Source organism: Mustela lutreola, chromosome 11, assembly GCF_030435805.1.
Source record: "Mustela lutreola isolate mMusLut2 chromosome 11, mMusLut2.pri, whole genome shotgun sequence".
In the NCBI taxonomy this organism is placed as follows: Eukaryota; Metazoa; Chordata; class Mammalia; order Carnivora; family Mustelidae; genus Mustela; species Mustela lutreola.
The window spans coordinates 24,691,840-24,713,822 of NC_081300.1; the positions used below are offsets into that span (position 1 = coordinate 24,691,840).

General features: G+C 37.4%; 1 protein-coding gene across 2 annotated transcripts in view; it reads left to right on the plus strand.

Moving 5' to 3' along the window:
* The window catches only part of DYM (dymeclin), a 332,798-nt gene that overhangs the window by 116,967 nt on the left and 193,848 nt on the right, over positions 1-21,983 (plus strand). For both annotated transcript variants that reach the window (XM_059140168.1, XM_059140169.1), the window contains exons 9-11: positions 11,905-12,087; positions 15,157-15,335; positions 17,049-17,174. In XM_059140168.1, the coding sequence (XP_058996151.1) occupies positions 11,905-12,087; positions 15,157-15,335; positions 17,049-17,174 (488 nt within the window). The remainder of the gene's footprint in view (positions 1-11,904; positions 12,088-15,156; positions 15,336-17,048; positions 17,175-21,983) is intronic.

The window sequence follows — 21,983 nt, forward strand, 5'->3', positions numbered from 1 at the left end:
TTCAAATAGTTGTGGATGGATGTCCTCTCATTTTATTTTATTTTTAAAAGATTTTATTTATTTATTTGACAGAGATCACAAGTAGGCAAAGAGTCAGGCAGAGAGAAAGAGGGGGGAAGCAGGCTCCCTGCCGAGCAGAGAACCCGACGCGGGACCCGATCCCAGGACTCCGGGATCATGACCTAACCCAAAGGCAGAGGCCCTAACCCATTGAGCCACCCAGGCACCCCTGTCCTCTCATTTTAAAGATTCTAGTTTCCCAGTGTCTCCTAAGTTCCCATCCTGCTCTTTAATGGTAGATATCTTTAAAGCATTTAAAAATTGTTTTTAAGTTGAAGTGATCAGAGTTTTGAGAAGAAATTCTTTTCATCTTTTCTGGAATGTCGTTTTTCAACCAGGAAGTAGCAGTTACAGATTCTTGGTTTATAATCCCCAGAAAAGTAACACCTGGAGACCTACATGGAAAAAAATGTCGGCTCCTGAAGTTAGGACTAAGTCTGTGCTGTATACGGTACACCTGTACTGCATCGTTCATGGACAGTCATTTGATTCATATTTACGCCTTCGCCAGTGGATGTTGAATGCTAAGATAGGCAGTCAGTCTAAGATTTTACTGGGTAGAAACTTATTTGTAGATTCCAAATTGATTCTCTTTGGTTATTAATATTGTGTTTAAATTTATTCTCTGTGTTTTTGAGTATTAATGATAGTGCTAATCTAGATAGTTTCTGACAAAATCTTATACATCATGCACACTTCAATCTTGATTTTTGTTTGGAGAAGATGAAGAATTTCATATTATTTTTACATAAAAAGTAAATTTTCTTGCAGAAGTGAAAAATTGAAGATTACTCATTGTTTTCTTATTTAATATAAAAAATGGTACTGGGCCCTGGGGGATACAAAGGAATTGAACCACAGCGAAGAATGGAAACCACTCATCTCAGGGAACCCACAGTCTAGCAACAAAAACAGTCATGTAAGCCAGGAATATGCAGTAATATGGCCATGCGCAGGAGACCAAAGAGGTTTATAGTAACAGTGAAAATTCTAGACATCATAAGGCCCTGGGATTTTCATAGGGGTGACCTATTACTTGGTTTAATTTCCTCAGCGGAAGGAGTGAATGGTTATGATTGGTTAAAGCTTGTTAAAAGGTACTGTACTCTTCTGTCATTAACACACACCTACATTTTACGTTTGTTGGAAATGCCTCATCACCAGCATGTGGAAGGGTGGCCAGGGTGCCAGGGAGTTGCACATGAAGCATCATGGGCAGGTGTTGTGGGGACAGGGCATTTTCAGTGTGAAGAGGGGGACTCCTATGGACATGTACCTGCCAAATGCTTAGCGATATGATATGCATTTCCCCAGCTCAGCCACATCCATGCAACCACTATGATTTTGTGTTACGTGAGTGCAACTTGAATTTTCATTTACTTATTTCACTTTGAAATGATTCATTTTTTCGAAATCTTTTTTCAAAAGTCTTGTGAGTAAATACCCTATTTTTATTTTTAAAGGTTTTATTCATTTACTTGAGAGAGAGAGAGAGCATGAGAAGGGGGGAGGGTCAGAGGGAGAAGCAGACTCCCTGCTGGGCAAGGAGCCCGATGCAGGACTCGATTCCAGGACTCCAGGATCATGACCTGAGCCGAAGGCAGTTGCTTAGCCAACTGAACCACCCAGGCGCCCCATTTTTTCAAAATCTTAAGCGTATTTTAACTTTATCCTTATACCAAATGGTAACGTCTTGAAAATTGAGATTGATGTGCTAATTATTTATATTTCTAATATGCATAACTACTGAAGATTTCTTTTTAAATGCAAGACTTAACCATCCCTCTGGTCATCAGTGCATTGTTTTGGGAAACACTGCTTTAGGGGCGAGCATTGGAACCCGATTGAATGAGGTTACTGGGAACTAGATAGGGGCCTGTTCTGGAAGGAAGGGCTCTTGGTCCTCCGAACTCACAGGACCCCTTTCTTATTTCATGGATCATGGTATTTACCTGATATCTTTGCATGAGATAGGATTTATTTCTGAGGACACTAGATTTCATTTTGTTTTTCTTAATGCTTTACACTTTATTATTTATTTATTTACTTGTTTGTTTGTTTGTTTTTTAAAGATTTTATTTATTTATTTGACAGAGAGAGAGAGAGATCACAAGTAGGCAGAGAGGCAGACAGAGAGAGGGAAGCAGGCTCCCCGCTGAGTAGAGAGCCCAAAGCGTGGCTCAATCCCAGGACCCCGAGATCATGACCCTAGCTGAAGGCAGAGGCTCAACCCACTGAGCCATCCAGGCGCCCCGGCTTTACACTTTAATATAGTGTCTAATGCATCTTAGGATCTTGTAAATGTAGATTTTAGGGATGTGTGATTGTGGAGTGTCACTGAGATAGATGAATTCTATTATCTTTCATTGTTTTTCCTTTTCAAAAACAGCTATCATCTTTGTAAATACTGAATTATTTCAGTGGGTATTTTTTTTTTTTCAGTTTTTTTTTAACTGTTCTGTTTCCTTAAAGGAATAAAACTTTAGAGATTTTATTTATTTATTTATTTATTTGAGAAAGATGGGGGACAGGCAGAGGGAGAGAGACTCTCAGCAGACTCTGTGCTGAGCACAGAGCCCAATGCAGGGCATGATATGATGCTAAGTTCATGACAAGAGCCGAAATCAAGAGTCAGATGCTCAACTGACTGAGTCATCCAAGAGCCCTGGGAACAAAACTTTTTTTAAAAAAAGTTCCATATGGCTTATATTGTGCATCAGAGATTTTGAAAGATTTCAGACTACTCAAGTAGATAAAATGTTTTACTGTCCTATCAGTTTTAAAAATATTTTCCTCTGTTCCTTTACGGTATATTTATTTTTTTTCTCTTTTTTGAAATAATTGAAGCGTTCCTTTTGGGAGTCAGGTTGGGGGGTAGTAATATCATGTTGTTTTATATTAGGAAAATTGAATTTGGCTCAAAATTGTTTTAGGAACTAGCAACTAGCAGTCATCAGATATTTTAAGAGGGCTTTGAATGTAAACACATGTAAAAAGCGACTTTCTCTCTCCCCCAGTACTGTAGTATGACCAGCTGTAGTTCAAGATTATGTATATTGTTTTATGTTCATTTTAAAATGAAAAAAAAAATTGTTGCAGGGATCACGTTTTCTTTTTTTTTAATTGACTTATAGTTTTATTTTTTTCAACATGTAGTACATCATTAGTTTCAGACATAGCGTTCAGTAATTTATCTGTCGCATATAACATCCAGTGCTCATCATGATCATATTTTCGTAGCTTCAAGTTTGTTACATAGAAAAAGGGAGGGGCACCTGGGTGGCTCAGTGGGTTAAGCCACTGCCTTCGGCTCAGGTCATGATCTCAGGGTCCTGGGATCGAGTCCTGCATCGGGTTCTCTGCTCAGCAGGGAGTCTGCTTCCTCCTCTCTCTCTGCCTGCCTCTCTGCCTACTTGTGATCTCTCTCTGTCAAATAAATAAATAAAATCTTAAAAAAAAAAAAAAAGGAGTCACTTGAGGACTATCCCACCCCCGCTTTTATTTATTTATTTATTTATTTATTTGAAAGAGAAGCAGGGAGGGGTACCTGGGTGGCTTAGTGGGTTAAAGCCTCTGCCTTCGGCTCAGGTCATGATCCCAGCTCAGGCCCAGATCCCACAAACCTGCCTCGGGCTCTGCACAGTGGGGAGTCTGCTTCCTCCTCTCTCTGCCTGCCCCTCCACCTACTTGTGATATCTCTCTCTCTGTCAAATAAATAAATAAAGTATTTAAAAAAACAAAAACAAAGAGAAGCAGGGAGAGGGAAGGGGCAGAGGGAGAGGAGAGAGAATCTTAAGTAGGCTCCATGCCCAGTGTGGAGCCTGATGCAGGGCTCAGTCTCAACTTTGAGATCATGACCTGAGCCGAAATCAAGAGTCAGACACTCAACCAACTGAACCTCCCAGGCACCCTGATCTGTAGAGTTTTGATGCTTGTCCCATGCATTGCTTTATATGCTTTATAAAGATTGTACCCATTTATATCCCACCACTAGTGTCTAGAAGTACCTGTGCCATAGTACCCTCATCACCATTGGAGGCATTGTAATTTAAAATACAGGATTAAAGCCAATTTTGACAGTATTTAGAACTTTAAAAATAGCAAGCTTTTCCTTTCAACAGCAAATATAAAATCTGTATTTATGTACTTTTAAGAGTATCAAATATAAAAATCTGTGTTATTTATACACTTTTAAAATATTCTTTGGTAAGTAACCAAAGTAAGAAAGTGAAAACAAGTAAGTGAAGTCGGTAAGTAAAGGAACAAAAGCAGGCTGACCCCTGTAAGGATATAAAGCATGAAAAAGATGTAGCTCTTTTCCATCAGGGAGTGCACAGGAGGTCTCGGTCATGTACACTGTGCACGAGTGTAATGGAGGTCCGTAGCTTCAGTGAGTGATGGGGAAAGACATAACCAAAGTGCCGGGAGAGCAGAGAGGAGGCAAGAGTTATTTTTTGCTTTATGTATTAGAGCAGACAGATTATTTGTGGACCTTAAACGATTTTCCAAGCTAGAAAGGATGTAGAAGAAGAAATGAAAGAAAATTAAAAAATGGGAGGAAGTGAATAGCATCTTTGGTTGAGACTCATAAAAAGTGTATAAATCTATTTATTGATAGATTTCTGGACTGGTTCTTTCCTTCAAGGATCATCAGAACATTTAGGTAATATTCTTTTTGTTCCCTACAAATGTAGTGCAGTTTATTTGCTTGTCTCTGTTTTGTGTCCATTTCTCCTTTGGACCGTGAGCTCCATGCCTAGGGCCTCAGTATCCTTGGGTTCATCAGGGTCCAGTCCAGTGTCTCGCACTTTGCCCAGTCTGTAGCAGGCCCTTACTACACAGTGAACTGACCGCATTGAAGTACATGGGCAATCAGGACAGAGCTGGGGATGGCGAGTTTCCTGCGTGATTGGTATGCGACCCTTAAAAGAAATCAACTTTTTTTTTTTTTTTTTAAGATTTTTATCTGTTTATTTGACAGACAGATCACAAGTAGGCAGAGAGGCAGGCAGAGAGAGAGGGAGAGGGAAGCAGGCTCCCTGTTGAGCAGAGAGCCCGATGCGGGACGCGATCCCAGGACCCTGAGATCATGACCTGAGCCGAAGGCAGCAACTTAACCCACTGAGCCACCCAGGTGCCCCAAAATAAATCAACTTTAAAGTTAGTGATCATCAGATAAGTATTTTTTTCCCTGCAGATACTCCTAACTGGTGATGGAACTGTTCTGTGTTTTGACTATATTGATGTCCTACCCTGGTGGTGATACTGTACTATAGTTTCATAAGATGTTACCATTAGAGAACAATGGGTGATGGCTACACAGGGGCCCTTATATTGTTTTGTTTTTTTTTTTTTTAATAAGAACATATGAATCTACACTCACCTGTAAAAGTTTTAAAAAATTTTGTGCAAGGAATTTTTTTTTAAAATTATGATTGTTTGTTAAAAACAAAAGTGTCTCTAAACCAAGCAATAATATTCTGGAATGTTACAACACATAATTATGTTAGGATATTGGTTTGGCTTTTCATTAGAGGCCAAATACCAGTGGCTTGAACAAGATAGAAGGTTTACATTTCTGTCACAAAACTCTAAGCTGGCCCAGGGGTGTAGGCAGGTTTACGTCCTGAGGTCATGCAGGGACCAGAGTTCCTTCTGTCTTGTTTTGCCATCCCCTTGGGTGGTGTCCTCATGGACAGAGTTGAATCTGTATGCCTCTCATAAGCCTTGGTTCCATCCCAGGGGAAGAGTGAGGATGTGAAGAGAAAATAATTTCTTTTTGAGGATATGACCGAAAAACTGCATATGCTACTCCTAGTCATATCCCGTTGGTTGAAATTTAGTCAAATGGCTGTAGTGTGCTGCAGGAAAGACCAGAAAATGTAGTCCTGCCCAGCTCAGTCCCAGGGTGTTATTAATAAAAAGGAGAAAAGGGGAGTGTGGTATTAGGATCAAGTAGCTGGCTTCCCCCCCACCCCGGGTTTGCCCTGGAATGTATGTTCCATTTCTTTATGGGTAGCATTGTCTTTTCCTACTGTTTTACTATTTTACATATAGCTCAGGTAATGCATAGGTATTTAAGAGTTATGAGTTTTGTTTTAAACATTTTATTTATTTGAAAGGGAGAGAAGGAGAGAGCAAGCACGAGTCAGGGGAGAAGCAGAGTGGGGCATGGACTCCCCACTGAGCAAGGAGCCTGACTCGGGGCTCGATCCCAGGACCATGACCTGAGCTGAAGGCAGGCACTTAATTGACTGAGCCATCCAGGTGCCCCTGTTAGACCATTACAGAAATTAAAAATTAAAATTGGATTGTGGTGGTTTGCTCATCCTCTCTTTTTGCTGTTAACTTCTTTAGAGGCCAAGTGTGACTTTTATTTTTATTCTTTATACTTTTGGTAACTTCCATAGTGCCTCACCCTCATAGGTACTTACTATGTACTTACTGATTGATTATAGTCTTTTACTTGTGTTGATTGAAATGTCTCTAGCAGAACTTTCATACATATTTCTAACAGTTGACCTACTTTCTCCTAAATTTTTTCCTGATACCTGGTTCGTTATAATATTATAGGTCCAAATGTATGAATATGTCCCTTTTAGCATTGGTTTTATAACCAAAGATGGTATAGTATCACTATTTTTTGTATAGTTCCAATTGAATAATTAATGTTATGCATTTGTTAGATGTAAGAGATCAATTTTAGTTTGGCAAGTAGCATGTTTAGTAACATAAAAAAATAGCAGTTTACCTTAATTTCATTGGCTTAATAAAATAAAGTTTAAGCTTGAGTTTACCCCTTTTTTTCCTTGATTATTTTATTGATGTTTCTGTTTGTCATACTTTGTATTTTCCTCCCATTTTTATTGTTAAGAATAAGTAATTTTGTATTAGTATTTTTAAAAAAAAATTGAATCAACAACACCAGATTTGTTCTTTTGGTTGATTTCAGTACTTTCTGGTTTTAGTTAGATCAATTTTATTTTAAGAGTTTATTTGGAAGACCTGAGGGATACAATTAAAAAACTTGGGAGACCATCCTTAATTTGCTTTTTTAGAACAGAAGGAAATATACTGTAACTTTCCCTTATTTTTCTGGTGGAGAGAAATTTTGTTTGCCAACAGGAAAATGCAATGCCACTAAGATTCTTGGGTCATAGATCAGAGGCTTGGATCAACAAAAAGAAACGAACTTTTTGGAAGAACTCTGGTCCAACATTATGGGCCAGTTTAAACTACAATGTAGGCAATGGCAGGCTGCCTCCTTTCTCCCTATAAGGAAAGGCAGCTTCGCAGTAATATTTACCAGGGAAAGGGAGGAGGCTGTGTGTGGTGGGGGCCGGCTGGCCTGTGCTAGCTTCTCAAATAAAGAATTTGACATTATATGCGGCTTCTCCACCAGCATGGGGAAACCTGAAGCGGGGGGGGGGGGGAGTGAAGTTGTGCCCTCAGAATTTTGTGAAATTCTTCCAGTGGCAGGCAGCTCTTATTTCTTCTCCTAGTCATGAAGATGTGCAGCTCTGAAGAGAATCCCCAAAACAAGCAAAAAGCCACTTCTCTTTTACCTCGGAGAGCACTTCATGATCATTTTTCTTGCAGATTGAACTTCCTAATTGTGTTTTTCTTTGCTTGCGATCCTGGAACACACAGGTGGTGGACGTAGGGGTACACAGTCATGGAGCGTACTCTGAGTGGAAGGAAGGGACTGGAAAGTTTTTATAATAAACAACAAATCAGTCCCAAAGCAAATAATACTTGGAGGCTGGTTGGACTTTCTTAAATGATTTTGAGATTCTTATGAAATGCTTCAAGTTTTTCAGCTCTCTCACGAAGACTGTTTTGAATAAATTTAAATTTGTGATGGATAATAATCAGTTGTCAGTTGATAATTTTTATTCAAATACCTGGCTTTTCCTAATGAAAAGCAGGGAGAACAGTGCTTAACAGAAATTTTTCTTCTGTCTCCATCATCTTAAAGTCTATCCTATATTAAAAAAAAATCATTCCCCTCACTTCTCTTGCTGGGCCTCAAGTTTGCTTGTGCCTACACTGAAGGTTTATACTGAATATGCTGCGCACTTTGAGCTTCCCAGTATACACCTGTAGGACCTCCAAAACTTGGTCAGGAAGATTCTTCATCCTCTCTACCCCCCCACCCCCCAATAACAGCCTCTTCAGAGTAAATAGTAGGCATTCCACTGACTCACAGAAAAAGTTGGGGATTTGCAGGACCACAATCATATAAGAAAAGATAAATTGTCAGGTATCTGTGCGGTCGTTTTGTACGGTGTGTTCAAGTGAAGATGTAAAATATTAGAAAGGAATGAATAAATGTTCACTCTGAACTGTCGGCATAAAGAAGAAATTAAAAGTATCTGCTTATGTTAGTTGAAGCAAAATAACATTTTTCAATTTTGCTTATTTTTCCATCCATTTAAAATTTCTTTACAAAAACACTTAATTTCCCCACAAAGGTGTTCTTTATAAATGCCATCTGCTCGTTATAATAAGTAATAATAAGAAGAAACTAACCGAGTACAAAGACTAAAATATCACGCCCACTGCCTCCCTCTCAGGTCTGCTCAGTGTTCATGTGTTGGTGTTTATCCCTCCAAAATTGTCAGAGGTGCTTCTTCAGCTTTTCAGAACTACATTCCCATCCCCAGTGTGCAGGATGTCACATTTTCTGGGGCTGGTGACCAGGGAATACTCTTCTTCCCTCGCTTGTTTCTTTCACGTTCCTAACTGAGAGTTGTGCTTGAATCCGTCCATGTTGTAGAAGAGCAATCCACTGAAGAAACACGGAAAGAAGTTAAGAGACTCCTCAGGTGCCCTTCACCCTTGCCTGTGGCCAGAGCTAACTGCGATTAGCAGCCTACCCTGCCAGCCACCTGTCGCGGCCTTCACGTGCAGAGGGATGTAGCTACAGTTTTTTAAAAACCAGGGGGCATATTATTTGTGTGCGTATATAGCTGTCCTGTGATTTGCATTTTCACTTAATGAGATACTAATGAAGTTTTTCCATGTCCTACATAATCATATATCCCTGGGGTCTGTGGTGGTGTTCTGTTTAATTTTATTGTTTTACATTTATTTTTAAATAATTAAATGGTTATATTCTTCTTACAAAAAATGTATACAAATAAAGCACACGTCCTTCTTGAATTCCATGCCAGAGGTAATTTCTGTTACCAATATGGTGTATACTTTGTCCTTCCTGGGTTTTTAAAAAAATTATTTATTTTTATTTATTTTTTATTTTTTAAATTAAAAAATTTTTTTTCCTTTTTTTTTTTTAAGTTTTAATTTTAATTCCCATAAGGTTAACAGTGTTCTGCTACTTTTAGGTGGTATAGTGTCCCGCAGTTCTGTACTTGGCTCAGTGCTTGTGACAAGTGTACTCCTGAATCCCCTTCACCTCTTGCACTCAGCCCCCCCCCCCCCCCCCAATCTCCTCTCTGGTGACCATCAGTTCATTCTCAGTAATTAAGAGTCTGATTTTTGGAGTCCTTCCTCTTTGTTTGTTTGTTTTTTAAGATTTTATTTATTTATTTGACAGAGAGATCACAAGCAGGCAGAGAGGCAGGCAGAGAGAAAGGGGGGAAGTGGCTCCCCGCTGAGTAGAGAGCCCATCTTGGGGCTCAATCCCAGGACCCTGAGATCATGACCTGAGCTGAAGGCAGAGGATTAACCCCCTGAGCCACCCAGGCGCCTCCCCACCTTTTTTAAAGATTTTATTTTGTTTTTGTCTTTAGTATTTACACACACACACAGTTTTGGTGGGTAATTTTTAAACTATTGCCTCAGTTTTCCTGCAGCTTGTCTTTTTTTCTTTTTTAACTTAGTATGTCTTAGAGATCTTTCCTTGTTTATATGTAGATATCTTAACTCATACTGTATTCCATAGTATAGATAAACCATAGCTTATTGTAACCATTTACTGTTGGTTAACATTTACATTATCTCTGTTATCTGATATTTATAAACATTATTAAATATTCTTTTTAAAAAAAATATTTTATTTATTTATTTATTTAACAGACAGAGATCACAAGAGAGGCAGGCAGAGGCGGTGGGAGGGGGAAGCAGGCTCCCTGCTGAGCAGAGAGCCCGATGCAGGACTCAATCCCAGGACCCTGGGTTCATGACCCGAGCCGAAAGAAGAGGCTTTAACCCACTGAGCCACCCAGGCGCCCCTATTAAATATTCTATACATGCTTCTTTGTGTGCCTGTTCAAGTGTTCTCTAGTATAAGAAAAAAAATGCTGGGTTGATAGGGGAGTACATTTTTAGTTTCCAGGAGAACTGCCAAATATCCTTAAAAAATCTGGTACCACTTTGATTTCTCACTTTTGGTTATTTTCTTATATATTGTTACCAATCTGTGTTACAATCTTAAAACAAATTTTTTTTTGTTTTCTTGGATGACCTTATTATCACATTAATTTCTCTTTTATTGCTTTGAATATTTAATTCCCACTTTTATTTTGGGTTGTTGGCTTTCTTTACTGATTTACAGGAGGTCTCTTTTTAAAAATAAATATCTTTTTCTGTTTTGTATGTTGCAGATACTTTCTTCTCTCTTATTTGTTTAGGATATATTTAATCACATCTCAGTATTTTATATCTTAAGTAGTCAACTTACCATTTTTTTTTATCTTCTTGAATTTTGTTTTCTGTATGAGAAAAAGCCTTTCTCAACTCAAGTTTGATACACATAATTTATAATTAAATACTGTGGAGATGACTAAATTCTACTGTCCTGGAGACATTTCTACAATATAGTGTAAACATAACTCTTAGACGCAGTGGGAAAACAAAAAATTCATTTGATTCACTTTATCACAATACTGTTCGCTTTATTGCTGTGGTCTGGAACCAAACCTGCAATATCTCTGAGGTGTGCCTGTAAATTAATATATTTCTAGAATGATGAATAGTTCTTTCATTTCAGAGATAAAACTTTCCTGATTATCATGCATTTGTTCTTTTAACAAATTTTTCTCTAAGGTTTCATCTACTTTGCATTTCTCCCTCTTGTTTTATTTTTTATTTTTTTTAATCTTTTTTTTTTTATTATGTTAGTCACCATACAGTACATCATTAGTTTTTGATGTAGTGTTCCATGATTCATTGTTTACGTATAACACCCAGTGCTCCATGCAGTCCGTGCCCTCTTGTTTTAAATGCAGTCATTACTCAGTTTCTTTATCAGGAGCCTTTTTCAGGTTTTGGCAAATGAGTTGTGTGAATATGCCTCTTGTTGTGTACTTTGGAGCTATTTAGATAATACGGGAATTGTCTGTACTGGGAGAGCTTGGTAGACTTACTTGTAAAACATCTGGACTTGATTTAGTTTTTAGGGCTAGCTCTTTGACCCCATTTCCCACTCCTCTAAGGTTATTTGTCCATTCACATTTTTGTCCTTGGCCAATTTTGGTATCTTCCTAGATATTTTAATATTTTGCTTAAGTTTTCAAAGATATTGGTATAAAATTGTACATGAAATTTTATTATAATTATGTAGATGTTTTGCTATATTAAGAAAATCTAGAAAGATATAGGAGTCTTATTAGTGGTTATCTACGGGAAGTAGAAGTGGAATTATGAGAGTAGGGAGTGGTAGTCTTAAAAAATTTTACCTCCTTTGGCAATATGAGAATTTTCAAGTAATGAACTTGTTTCAGTTTAATAATTGAAAAGTGTTATTTTGAACTTTTAAATATTAAAAAACATAGAATTAAAAAATTATAGAATTTTTTAAAAGTATAGAATATCATACAGAAATATGTACATCCATCTTACTAGTCCCAGCACATCTTAACTGTGTGTTTTCTTCTCAAGCTGGCCTCTGGACTGTCTTCACACTGGGTGGTGTGGGCAGCAAAGCAGCTGCCTCTCCAGAACTGTCTTCCCCTCTGGCCAACCAGAGTCTCTTGCTTCTGCTGGTGCTGGCCAACCTGACTGATGCTGCAGATGCACCAAACCCCTACAGACAAGCCATTATGTCCTTTAAGAATACGCAAGGTTTGTGCTACTTTGTTCATTCCCTGCCTCCCTCCCTCCTTTACGCTCATCGTGGAGCCCAACACAGGCCTCAAACTCACAACCTTGAGATCAAGACGTGAGCTGAAATGGAGTCAGATGCTCAACCAGTTGAGTCACCCAGGAGCCCCTGAATATTCTTTCTTATGAGGAAAGAGGGTATTGCTTACACATATTGTTTATTTTTTTTATAGTTGTGAAGATGATTCTCAATTTTTATATTTTCATGTTGGTTAAAGATGAGAAAAACGGACTCTTCTGTCTGTATTCACAGGAAGGTCAAATAAATCTTAGATGAGAACTGTGATTCTTTATATCCATTTAAATTTATATTTTTATCTAGAGATAACCAAGACAGAGTTTGCTTAATTTGGATCTGCCTGTCCTTACCTATTAGAGATAGGAACTAACCAGAAAACTCCAAATGACAGGTTGTTTGAAGTTTCTCATTTAAGTCTGTATTCCAATTAGAGTTTTAAAACTAAAAATTAGAACTCCGCTAACTTTTTTCTGCAAAGGAGCAGATGGCTTTTTGGGGTCATACATTGTCTGTCACTACCTCTTACCTCTGCTGTCGAAGCACAAAAACAGGGACAGATAATAAGGACGTGAGCTTCGCTGGTTTCCACTAAAACTTATTTCCAAAACTTATTTCTAAAACTTAGCTTGCCCTGAAGTAGAGCTTGAGTAGCTAGTTCCATGTTGAAAGAATAATCTCTAATCAAAAGATTACACCCCATTAAAAAAGGGGGGGATTATACTCCATAGGTCAAATTAATACAGTAGCTAGATTTTCAAGATTTATGGAACACTTGTGTAATTAAGATGGGTTAATTAAGAAGTGAAGTGAAGTTATTGTGTAGGAACATTCTTAAACTTCTGATACGTGTTAGTATGTTCTTTTCCAGAGTTCTCATGCATGTTTCTTACTAGTGTGTGAGTGTGCCAGCTGGGGGTACATTTGCCAACTAGTATTATTATTTGTAGAGGAAAACAATAATAGGGAGTCTCTAACAATTTGATAGAGAAAAAAAGAAAAACTCATGTATCTGAGAATGCTTTCCTATTTCCATTATCATTCTGTCATGGCTTACTGGTTAAGAGAGCACGTTTTGGAGTCAAGCAGATCTAAGTTTATGCCACAATTCTGTCACTTCAGAGCTGTGAGGCCTCCCATAGTTTGCTTAACATCCAGGCCTCACTGGCCTTTGTCTGTAAAATGGGGATAACCTAATAGGATTTGTATAAGTACCGTGCAAGGTAATGTTTGAAAGCAATAAGCTCACATTTTACAACATAACCAAATGTTCAGTATATGGTATTTATTGTTACTTTTGATGCTCAGGCCAGATGTTACTTTTTAAGGTTGGACCTTTTGGGGAATAGCCATCTTTCTGGTGGATCGTTTCGTGCAATGATTCTGAACATTGACTTTAAGGTTAGATTGCCTTGGGTTAATATCCCATTTTTTATTCTTTAAAGACCAATATCTTTATCTGTAAAGCAGGAGTTATAATCTCTACCTCACAGGGTTCTTATAAAAATTAAGTGGGTTTTTCTTATAGTACAACGTCACTATATTATTGCCATAATTTTAAGAAGCAGTGTAATGGAGTAGTGAAAACTTACCTGGGACTGATCTTGGAAAAGTTAATCTCTATAAGCCTTTATTTCATCCTTTGTGGAACTGGTCAAAATAATGGCATGATCACTGTATGCATTAAATAAGGGATAATACATGGAAAGCCGTCAGTATAATGACTTAGTTCATATCACTTCTTAACTAGTAATATTTAAATGTTATGGAGTCACTTCTTAATTAGTAATATTTAAATGTTATGGAGACACACAACACACATATTCCATTTGCAGCCAGGTGTATACAGCTGCTGAACACATTACTTCGTAATGAGGCATAGCGTTTCCAGAATCTTCCTCCACTGAGAGTTCTATAGATGCTCTAGTCATTTGCATACTCACAGATTACCTGCAAGGCTTCCTTTCACCATCCTTTGCAAAAATAAGTTAGTCACATAAAACAACTGACAAAAATGCAGTGTTAGTGAAAAAATAACCTGTATTTTAAATGTAGGAGGAAAAGTGAGGGCATTTTGTAATAAAATTGAAGACATATAAGATAATTCTCACAAATGTACAATTTAGAAGAATCTGAGAGGTATGGGACTGTGCTATCAAAGATGGTATTGGCACCCATTTCTTTCCCGTAAGAGTAAAGCTTTTGGAGACGCTAAAGCAGTGGCTTTAAAATTTTATTTTTATTTATTTATTTTTTGCTAGTGGTTCTGTCTCTTTTTTCAAAAAGTCTTGGTTCTTTTTAAGATATTAAAATATCAACTTGTTGTGCTATCACGTTCTGGTGTTTTATCTGATAAGATTATATTTTTCTCCAAGTCCATGGACCTGTCTTTCCTTCCTTTTTGGAAGGAAATTTAAAATTTAAGCTGCCATGTTTAAATTATATCTCTTAGAGCACCTTTGGCCTGGGTCTGTAGCTCTGCTTATTTAAGCTCCTCCTGTGTTCTTATAGCCAGTTTCATTCAGCTATATCAATGCACAAATCCTAATAAAGTCAAAGTATGTGACTTAGTTTACTTGTTTTTTTTTTTAAAGATAAAAAGTTGCCCTCAAGTAGTATTTGCACATATATTTAGTCATTGGAAATCCTCAGTTTAGATAGTATAGAGAAATAAACTGTCCCAGGTTTCGGGGTTTTTTTTTTGTTTTGTTTTGTTTTGTTTTGTTTTGTTTTGTTTTGTTTTTACTTTGGTAAGAGCATTTCAGTTCTACTCTCTCAGCAAATTTCAGTTATACAATAGTATGTTCAACTCTAGGCTCCATGCTTTCCATTAGTTTAGTTCTTGAAGTAAAACTTAAAATATAAATTGAAATTTTGAATCTGAAATGTAGTGACGTACCAAGTTGATGGGAAATGAATGTTAGATGTGAACAGTGTTTTTCTTATTTACATGACGCATGGTCCAGAAAATCCTAACATTATATTTTAAAAATTTTGTGGTTTCTCTGTTCCAGACAGCAGTCCTTTCCCCTCATCAATTCCACACACTTTCCAGATTAACTTCAACAGTTTGTACACAGCTCTTTGTGAACAGCAGACATCTGACCAGGCAACTCTCCTCTTGTACACATTGCTCCATCAGAATAGTAATGTTAGAACATACATGTTGGCTCGCACAGATATGGAAAATCTTGTAAGTATCACACTACACATTTCAAACTTTCTGTATTGTTTAATCTTTTGAAGAGTAGTTTCTTTTCCCGGGAGGGTAAGGTATGTTTGCCTGGTTGCAAAGGTGCCACCAGGTACAGACGGGGTTATCAAGTTTATAGTGTGGGAGACACGGCACATGGCTTCCCTGTCCTCCAGGTCTCTCCCTGCCCAGGATCCAGCCTGATGGAGTCCTTGAGGAAGCACCGCCACCATTCTCAAGTTTTTATACCCTGGTGGTTCTTTTCAGATGCTAAATGTCCACCCACCAACTGCCTGTAGCTAGTCCCAGTCACAGCAAGTTCCTGGTGAACATGGCTAAGCTTGGTTTCCCATGTGTCCCATCCCTTTGGAAAGCTTAGGCTTGAGGTCTGCCTGATCTCAATTCTGGTAGTGTTTTTAGAGTTTCTTTAGGGCACCTCTACCAGATAGCAATTTACATGTACACTATTCCTTTATTATGTGAGTGAAAAACTCTGGTAGGGAATCACGGATTTCCATTTGTAACTAATGTTTAAACAAAAATGTTTCTGTGAGTGGCAAGTAACCTTACCTCACCAAGGTGTTAATATTATAATTGAAATACATTCTATAGAGATACCTGTGGGTTATTTATACGTTAACAGAATTGTGAACATCCCTAAATAGCCAGCAGCTTGCTGGTGACAATAGGAATGTTTCCTCTGTACCAGGTTTTACAGGTTGACAGCAGGATTTACCAGGGATTTGGTGGCCATTTTTTCAGTGTTAAAGATAAAATACTGAGTTAACATGGAATGTTAGAATTCATTTGAAGAGTATGTTCCATGTCAAAGTGACACTAAGGACAAAATAAGTGATGAGCGAACCTGTCTGCACACCAGCTATCTGTGGGAAACATTGGTTATTTTAAGTAGTAAAATTAGATGTAACAGTGTACTGCTCATGTGAGTAAACACTTGTTTACTGAGGGGTGAGTGAGAATAAGCAGAGACAATTCTGAGCATGATGTATCCTAAGGGAAATGATGGCAGTAAGCAGAAAGCCCAGGACACCACCTGTTCAAGAAAGTTCCATGGTAAGTATGTTGGTACCTAAGAATTTGTTGGGAACAGACATCTCTACGTGATGACATACACCAGTAAACACTTAACAGGTTTTGTTTTGGGGGTTTTTTTTTGGAGTGGGGGTAGAGGGTTATATGTTCATTTTTGTTTTTAACTTATATAGATTATTTTGATAATGTCTCAACTTATGTCCTTATCTGTCTTTTTACCTTTATTCTATAATATTGGGGCTATGATTAAAAAATGTTGCTGAGCTGATCTGATTTTGTTAATAATTTTATTCTACAATCTTTCTTATTAAGGTAATGTTTGACACATTAGTATTTGTAAGAATACATTATTGTGTATAAGTTCCTGCTAGACTAGAGACAGACCTGCTTCTACTCGGTGTCACATATCGGCATGAGTGGTCTCTGCAGACCCACTCTTTACAATGACACAGTGTCATCCAGGGGGATTGGTTTCTCTACTGGTGTTGGAGCTATATGTGGGGAAAATACTTTCAGGCGTATGCTGGTTTGTGTGGTTTTCGTTTTTCTTTAAAGAAACTTAAAACTAGTAAATTAAAATGGTGTATAATAAAAGCATAAAGGTTGAAAACATTTGTCTTAAAGTAATTGAAATAGTAAATTAAAATTTCTGTTTGATAGGTTTTACCAATTCTTGAGATTCTGTATCATGTCGAAGAAAGAAATTCACACCATGTGTATATGGCCCTTATAATATTATTGATCCTCACAGAAGATGATGGCTTTAATAGATCAATTCACGAAGTGGTAAGTTACCATTACTTTGCGTAGAGTTTCAGAGTTACAGAATAGGCAGGTCCCTCCACGAGATTTACTGAAGCCTTAGCATTTCTTCCTTCTCTTCCTTCTGGTAGGTGTTTCCGCAAGAATCTGACTTAGAAATGGTGTGCCTGTCTTCAGATTTATGAAGTGCTTTTTTTTCTGAATGACTGTTAGCCACTATTAAAAACTCTGTCAAAATGTGATTTGGTGAGTGCTGTGAAGTGTGTAAACCTGGTGATTCACAGACCTGGGGATAAAAATATATGTTTATAAAAAATATATGTTTATAAAAAATAAAAAATTTAAAAAAAAAATGGTTTCCTCAGTAACTGAGGCAAATGTTTTTGCTGCCACTGAGTTCATTTTTCCTCTCTGTTTCGTTTCCCCTTCTTAGTTGTGGCAGAAATTGTCAAACAGGTTGAATCTTGTATACAGAATAAGTGAAAGAATAGGAAGTAAAGAGAAGAAACCTGAGAAATTGTTTTATGTTTTTGAAAACAATGTAACATAATTTAACTCTTCCAGTTTTAGTCTTATGGGTGAGTTCCAACCCCAAACTGATTTTTATCTTCCTCTTCGTATTTTCTTTGTATCAAAGTAACACATGTATATAGTGTTTTTTAAGATTTTAAGTAATCTCTGCACCCAATGTGGGGCTCAAACTTACAAGCACTGACTGACCCAGCTAGGCACTCCAACACATGTACACATTGTTTTAAAATGTGTATAGAAGGTTTAAAACTTATATACCAGGTTTTAATGCAACATAATACATCCCATGTCTACCCTACTACACCTGATTCCCAGTTCCCAAAGACCAGTGCTTTGCCCATGTTTCTAAATAACATTCTTATTTTGTTATTTCTTGATTTTCCAGATTTAGATATTAACTATCCTCTTCCTAAAATGGAAAATAAGTCATAATTAGCTCTCCTTCCTGCACATCATGCCTGTTCCCTCTGGCTTCCCAGCCCCCTTTCTACTCATATACTTTTACCCCTCCTTCTTTTTTATTACCATTTTCAGCTTGAGAACTCAGCTTTTTCATGCTTATGATTAACTAGTATTCTTAGCTCAGCTATGTAATGTATGTTCATTGCATTTCCTTTCTTGTTCATGTTTTGGTTTTTCTGTTGCACGCGATTGCCCAGTTTTTTATTCATGTATCCATCACTCATTCAGCTCCCATACCTCAACAAAACGGAGAATTCCCTCTAGGTACATTAAAATACATTGAATATCTTTTTAGTTTCGTTTTCTTCTTTGACTTCTGTCTTTGGCCATATTGGAGGCTTAAGTCAAATGTTTGGTGATCCGTGTTTGTTTTATTTAGAAGTAAGGCACTAAAAAGTTGATTGTAAGTTCTATATGTGGGCAAGACTTTTACTTGCTTTTAACTCTCTCTGCATGGTCTGTTTCTCTGGGCACTCTGTTCTCTGTAGGCCTTTTCTTTGGGCTGATCAGTTTCTCAGAGGGGCTCTTCCAGTCTTCCTGCTGTGGGGGTCTAGTGGGAGAGGGGGTTAGGGCTTTCACACCTCATAGGATACAAACACTCTTTTCTTCTTGTCTTCAGTAGGGTTTTTGTGACACGTTTACTCTTCTCTGAAGATGTTCCATTAAAACTTTTTTTTGTCTCTTATATGGTGTGACCATCATTTCAACTAAGATTTAAGGAATCTTGACACTGTAGAAAGAGGATAAAACATACAAACTTCTTGATTCTTATGGTTTAGTAAAGTACCACAGAGAAAATATTTGTATTGATTTTCTCATTTTTTATAGCATTTATCTTTTTTTTTTTTTTAAGATTTTATTTATTTGACACAGAGAGACACAGCGACAGAGGGAACACAAGCTAGGCCTGATGTAATTTTTAAAAACACTGAAATTGGGGCGCCTGGGTGTCTCAGTCGGTTAAGCGTCTGTCTTTGGCTCAGGCCATGAGCCTAGCATTCTGGGGTCGAGCCCCACATCAGACTCCCTGCTCAGTGGGGAATCTGCTTCTCCCTCTCTTCACCACTCGTGTTCTCTCTAGCTATCTCTGTCTCTCTCTCAAATACATAACATCTTAAAAAAAAAAAAAAGTAAAAACATTTAAATTGAAGTATAAAATGTGCACAGATTTTGAAGGTACAACTTAGGAGTTTTTGCATATGTATATACCTGTGTTATTACCACACAGATCAATTTACTGAACACTTCTAACATAACAGAAATGCCTTTTCCTGGCCAGTACCCCACAATAGTGAACCACTATTCTGACTTTGTTCCCAATAGATTAGTTTTTATCTCTCCTTGGAGTACAGTATGCTATCTTTTGTATTGGCTTCTTTTAGTCCAGAGTACTGCTGAATTGACCTGTGTTACTGCATCACCGGTTGGTTCTTTTGTATTTCTAGGTGTTATTCTGTTGTATGAATATGCTGCAGTATATTTATCCATTCTCTTCGTGGTAAATAATTGCTTCCCCCCCAGTTTGCGACTATTTTTATAAGGCTGCTGTCCCATTTTTGCACCTGTACATCAGCAGACATGTGCCCTCATTCTCTTGGGTGTATACCTAGGGTAGCATCCCTGGGTCAAGGGCAGGTATTTGTTTAGCTTGAAGAGACAGTAATAAAACTGAAGCAGCGTCTAACCCTAAGTTCGCAGTTCTACTCCAAGGTTGTATATGCACTTTGCCATAGAGCGCACCTGCTGATTAACGGTCATCTGACAGCACTGTTGATAATATTGAAAATCTTGAGAGCACCCTGCAGAGTCCAGCAGGGTGCTGGCTACATCTGAAGAGTTCAAAAAGGGAATGAAAATGGAGAAGGGGGGGCACCTGGGTGGCTCAGTGGGTCAAGCCTCTGCCTTCGGCTCAGGTCATGGTCTCAGGGTGCTGGGATCGAGTCCCGCATCAGGCTCTCTGCTTGGCAGGGAGCCTGCTTCCTCCTCTCTCTCTCTGCCTGCCTCTCTGCCTGCTTGTGATCTCTGTCTGTCAAATAAATAAATAAAATGAAAAAAAAAAAAAAAAAAAGAAAATGGAGAAGGGTACACAGCAGGGTTTCACCTATGTCTGTAATGTTGTATTCGCTTCAACAGTATGGAAAACAAAATAAAACAAGAAGTTACCAAAAAGAACTTTGAAGCAAATATGACAAAAAAAGTTAAGATTTGACAAAATTCAAGTATGGATACACTTTTTATTATATTGTTTTCTATGCTTTTTTGATATGCTTATTTTATTTAGTAATTAAAGTTAGAATAGGAGTTTGCATTAAAATTAAACTTTACTGACTGCAGAAATAGGAGATGATAAGACAGGGTTCTGTTTAAGACAAAGATAAAACCCCCCCAGAAAGATGATTAAGAAAAGAAAGAGTTAAAAATGTCTATGTTCTGATAAAATATTAGGTTCTGTTCATATTCAGACTCGGTTCTGTAAGGATTTCTGGATATTGCAGATGACATTTCAAATTCAGGTATTTAAACAAATTTCTTTCCCCTCTAGAATTTGACTTTCATATTGACCTTTGTTTATTTTTCTTTTCCTTTCCATATGTAGTAGTGAAAACGAGTAAGTAAATGTTTCTACCAAAGTTCTTTATGTGGAATTATTAGTTGTGGATCTGATTGTCCATGAAATAGATTCTGGTATCTCATTTTTGGCTTGAAGTTGCATTTCCTCAGACCTCATGTACTTTTCATGTGCTTATATATCCTATTTTGTGAAGTATCTTTCCAAATTTCCCCCTTTTATAAAAATTATACTTAAAACAAATTTTTTTTAAAGATTTTATTTATTTGAGAGAAAGAGAGAGAAAGAGTCATGTGCATGCACAAGCAGTGGAGAAGGGCAAAGGGAGAAGCAGGCTCCCTGATGAGCAGGAAGGGGCAGGTGGGAGGAATGTGTCTATGTTATCTATGTCAATAACAATATTCCAGGAATGTGAGGGTGGTTTAATATTGGAAAATCTCTTAATGTAACTTATACATTTAAGAGAGAAAACCCATACATTCATTTCAATAGACATAGAAAAAGATTTGATAAAATTCAACACCTATTCATGATAATCAAAACAAAAATTTCAACAAAATAGGGATAGAAAAGAAATTCTTTGTCTTAACTGGGTATATCTATAAAAATCTACCGTTAAAAGTATTGTACTCAATTGGAGAATTTTAGAAATATTTTCTTGGAAGTCAGAACAAAGAGGATGTTCTGTATTACCCCTCCTCTTCAGTGTTGTATCAAAAATCTAAGCAAGTTAGTTAAACTTGGAAAGAGAGGAAATCTAAATGTCTGTATTTACAGATGTTAGGATTAACCACATAGAGAATTCAAGATACTATAATAATATTTGAACTGTTAGGAAAGTTGAGCAAATCTTCTGAATCTGAGATCCATATATAAACAAATACAATTTCTACACACCAGTAACAAAGCTCTTCAAAAATGTGTTCTAGAAATGTGCCTGGGTAGCTCAGTGGGTTAAATGTCCAGCTCTTGATTTCAGCTCAGGTTGTGATCTCAGCTTAAGAGCCCTCCATCTGACTCCATGCTCAGCAGGGAGTCTGCTTGAGATTCTCTTCCTCTCTGTCCCCCTCTCTTTCTCAAAAAATAAGTCTTCAAAAATGTGATCTAGAGATGCTACTTATAATACCAATAAAACTGTAGTGTACTTGAGAATCATGTAACAGAGGAAGTGCAACATTTTTTATGAGAAAAATTACCTAAATGAAGGATATTAAAGATGACTTAATAAATAGAGATACCATGTTCATGGATAGGAGGACTCAGTGACAGAG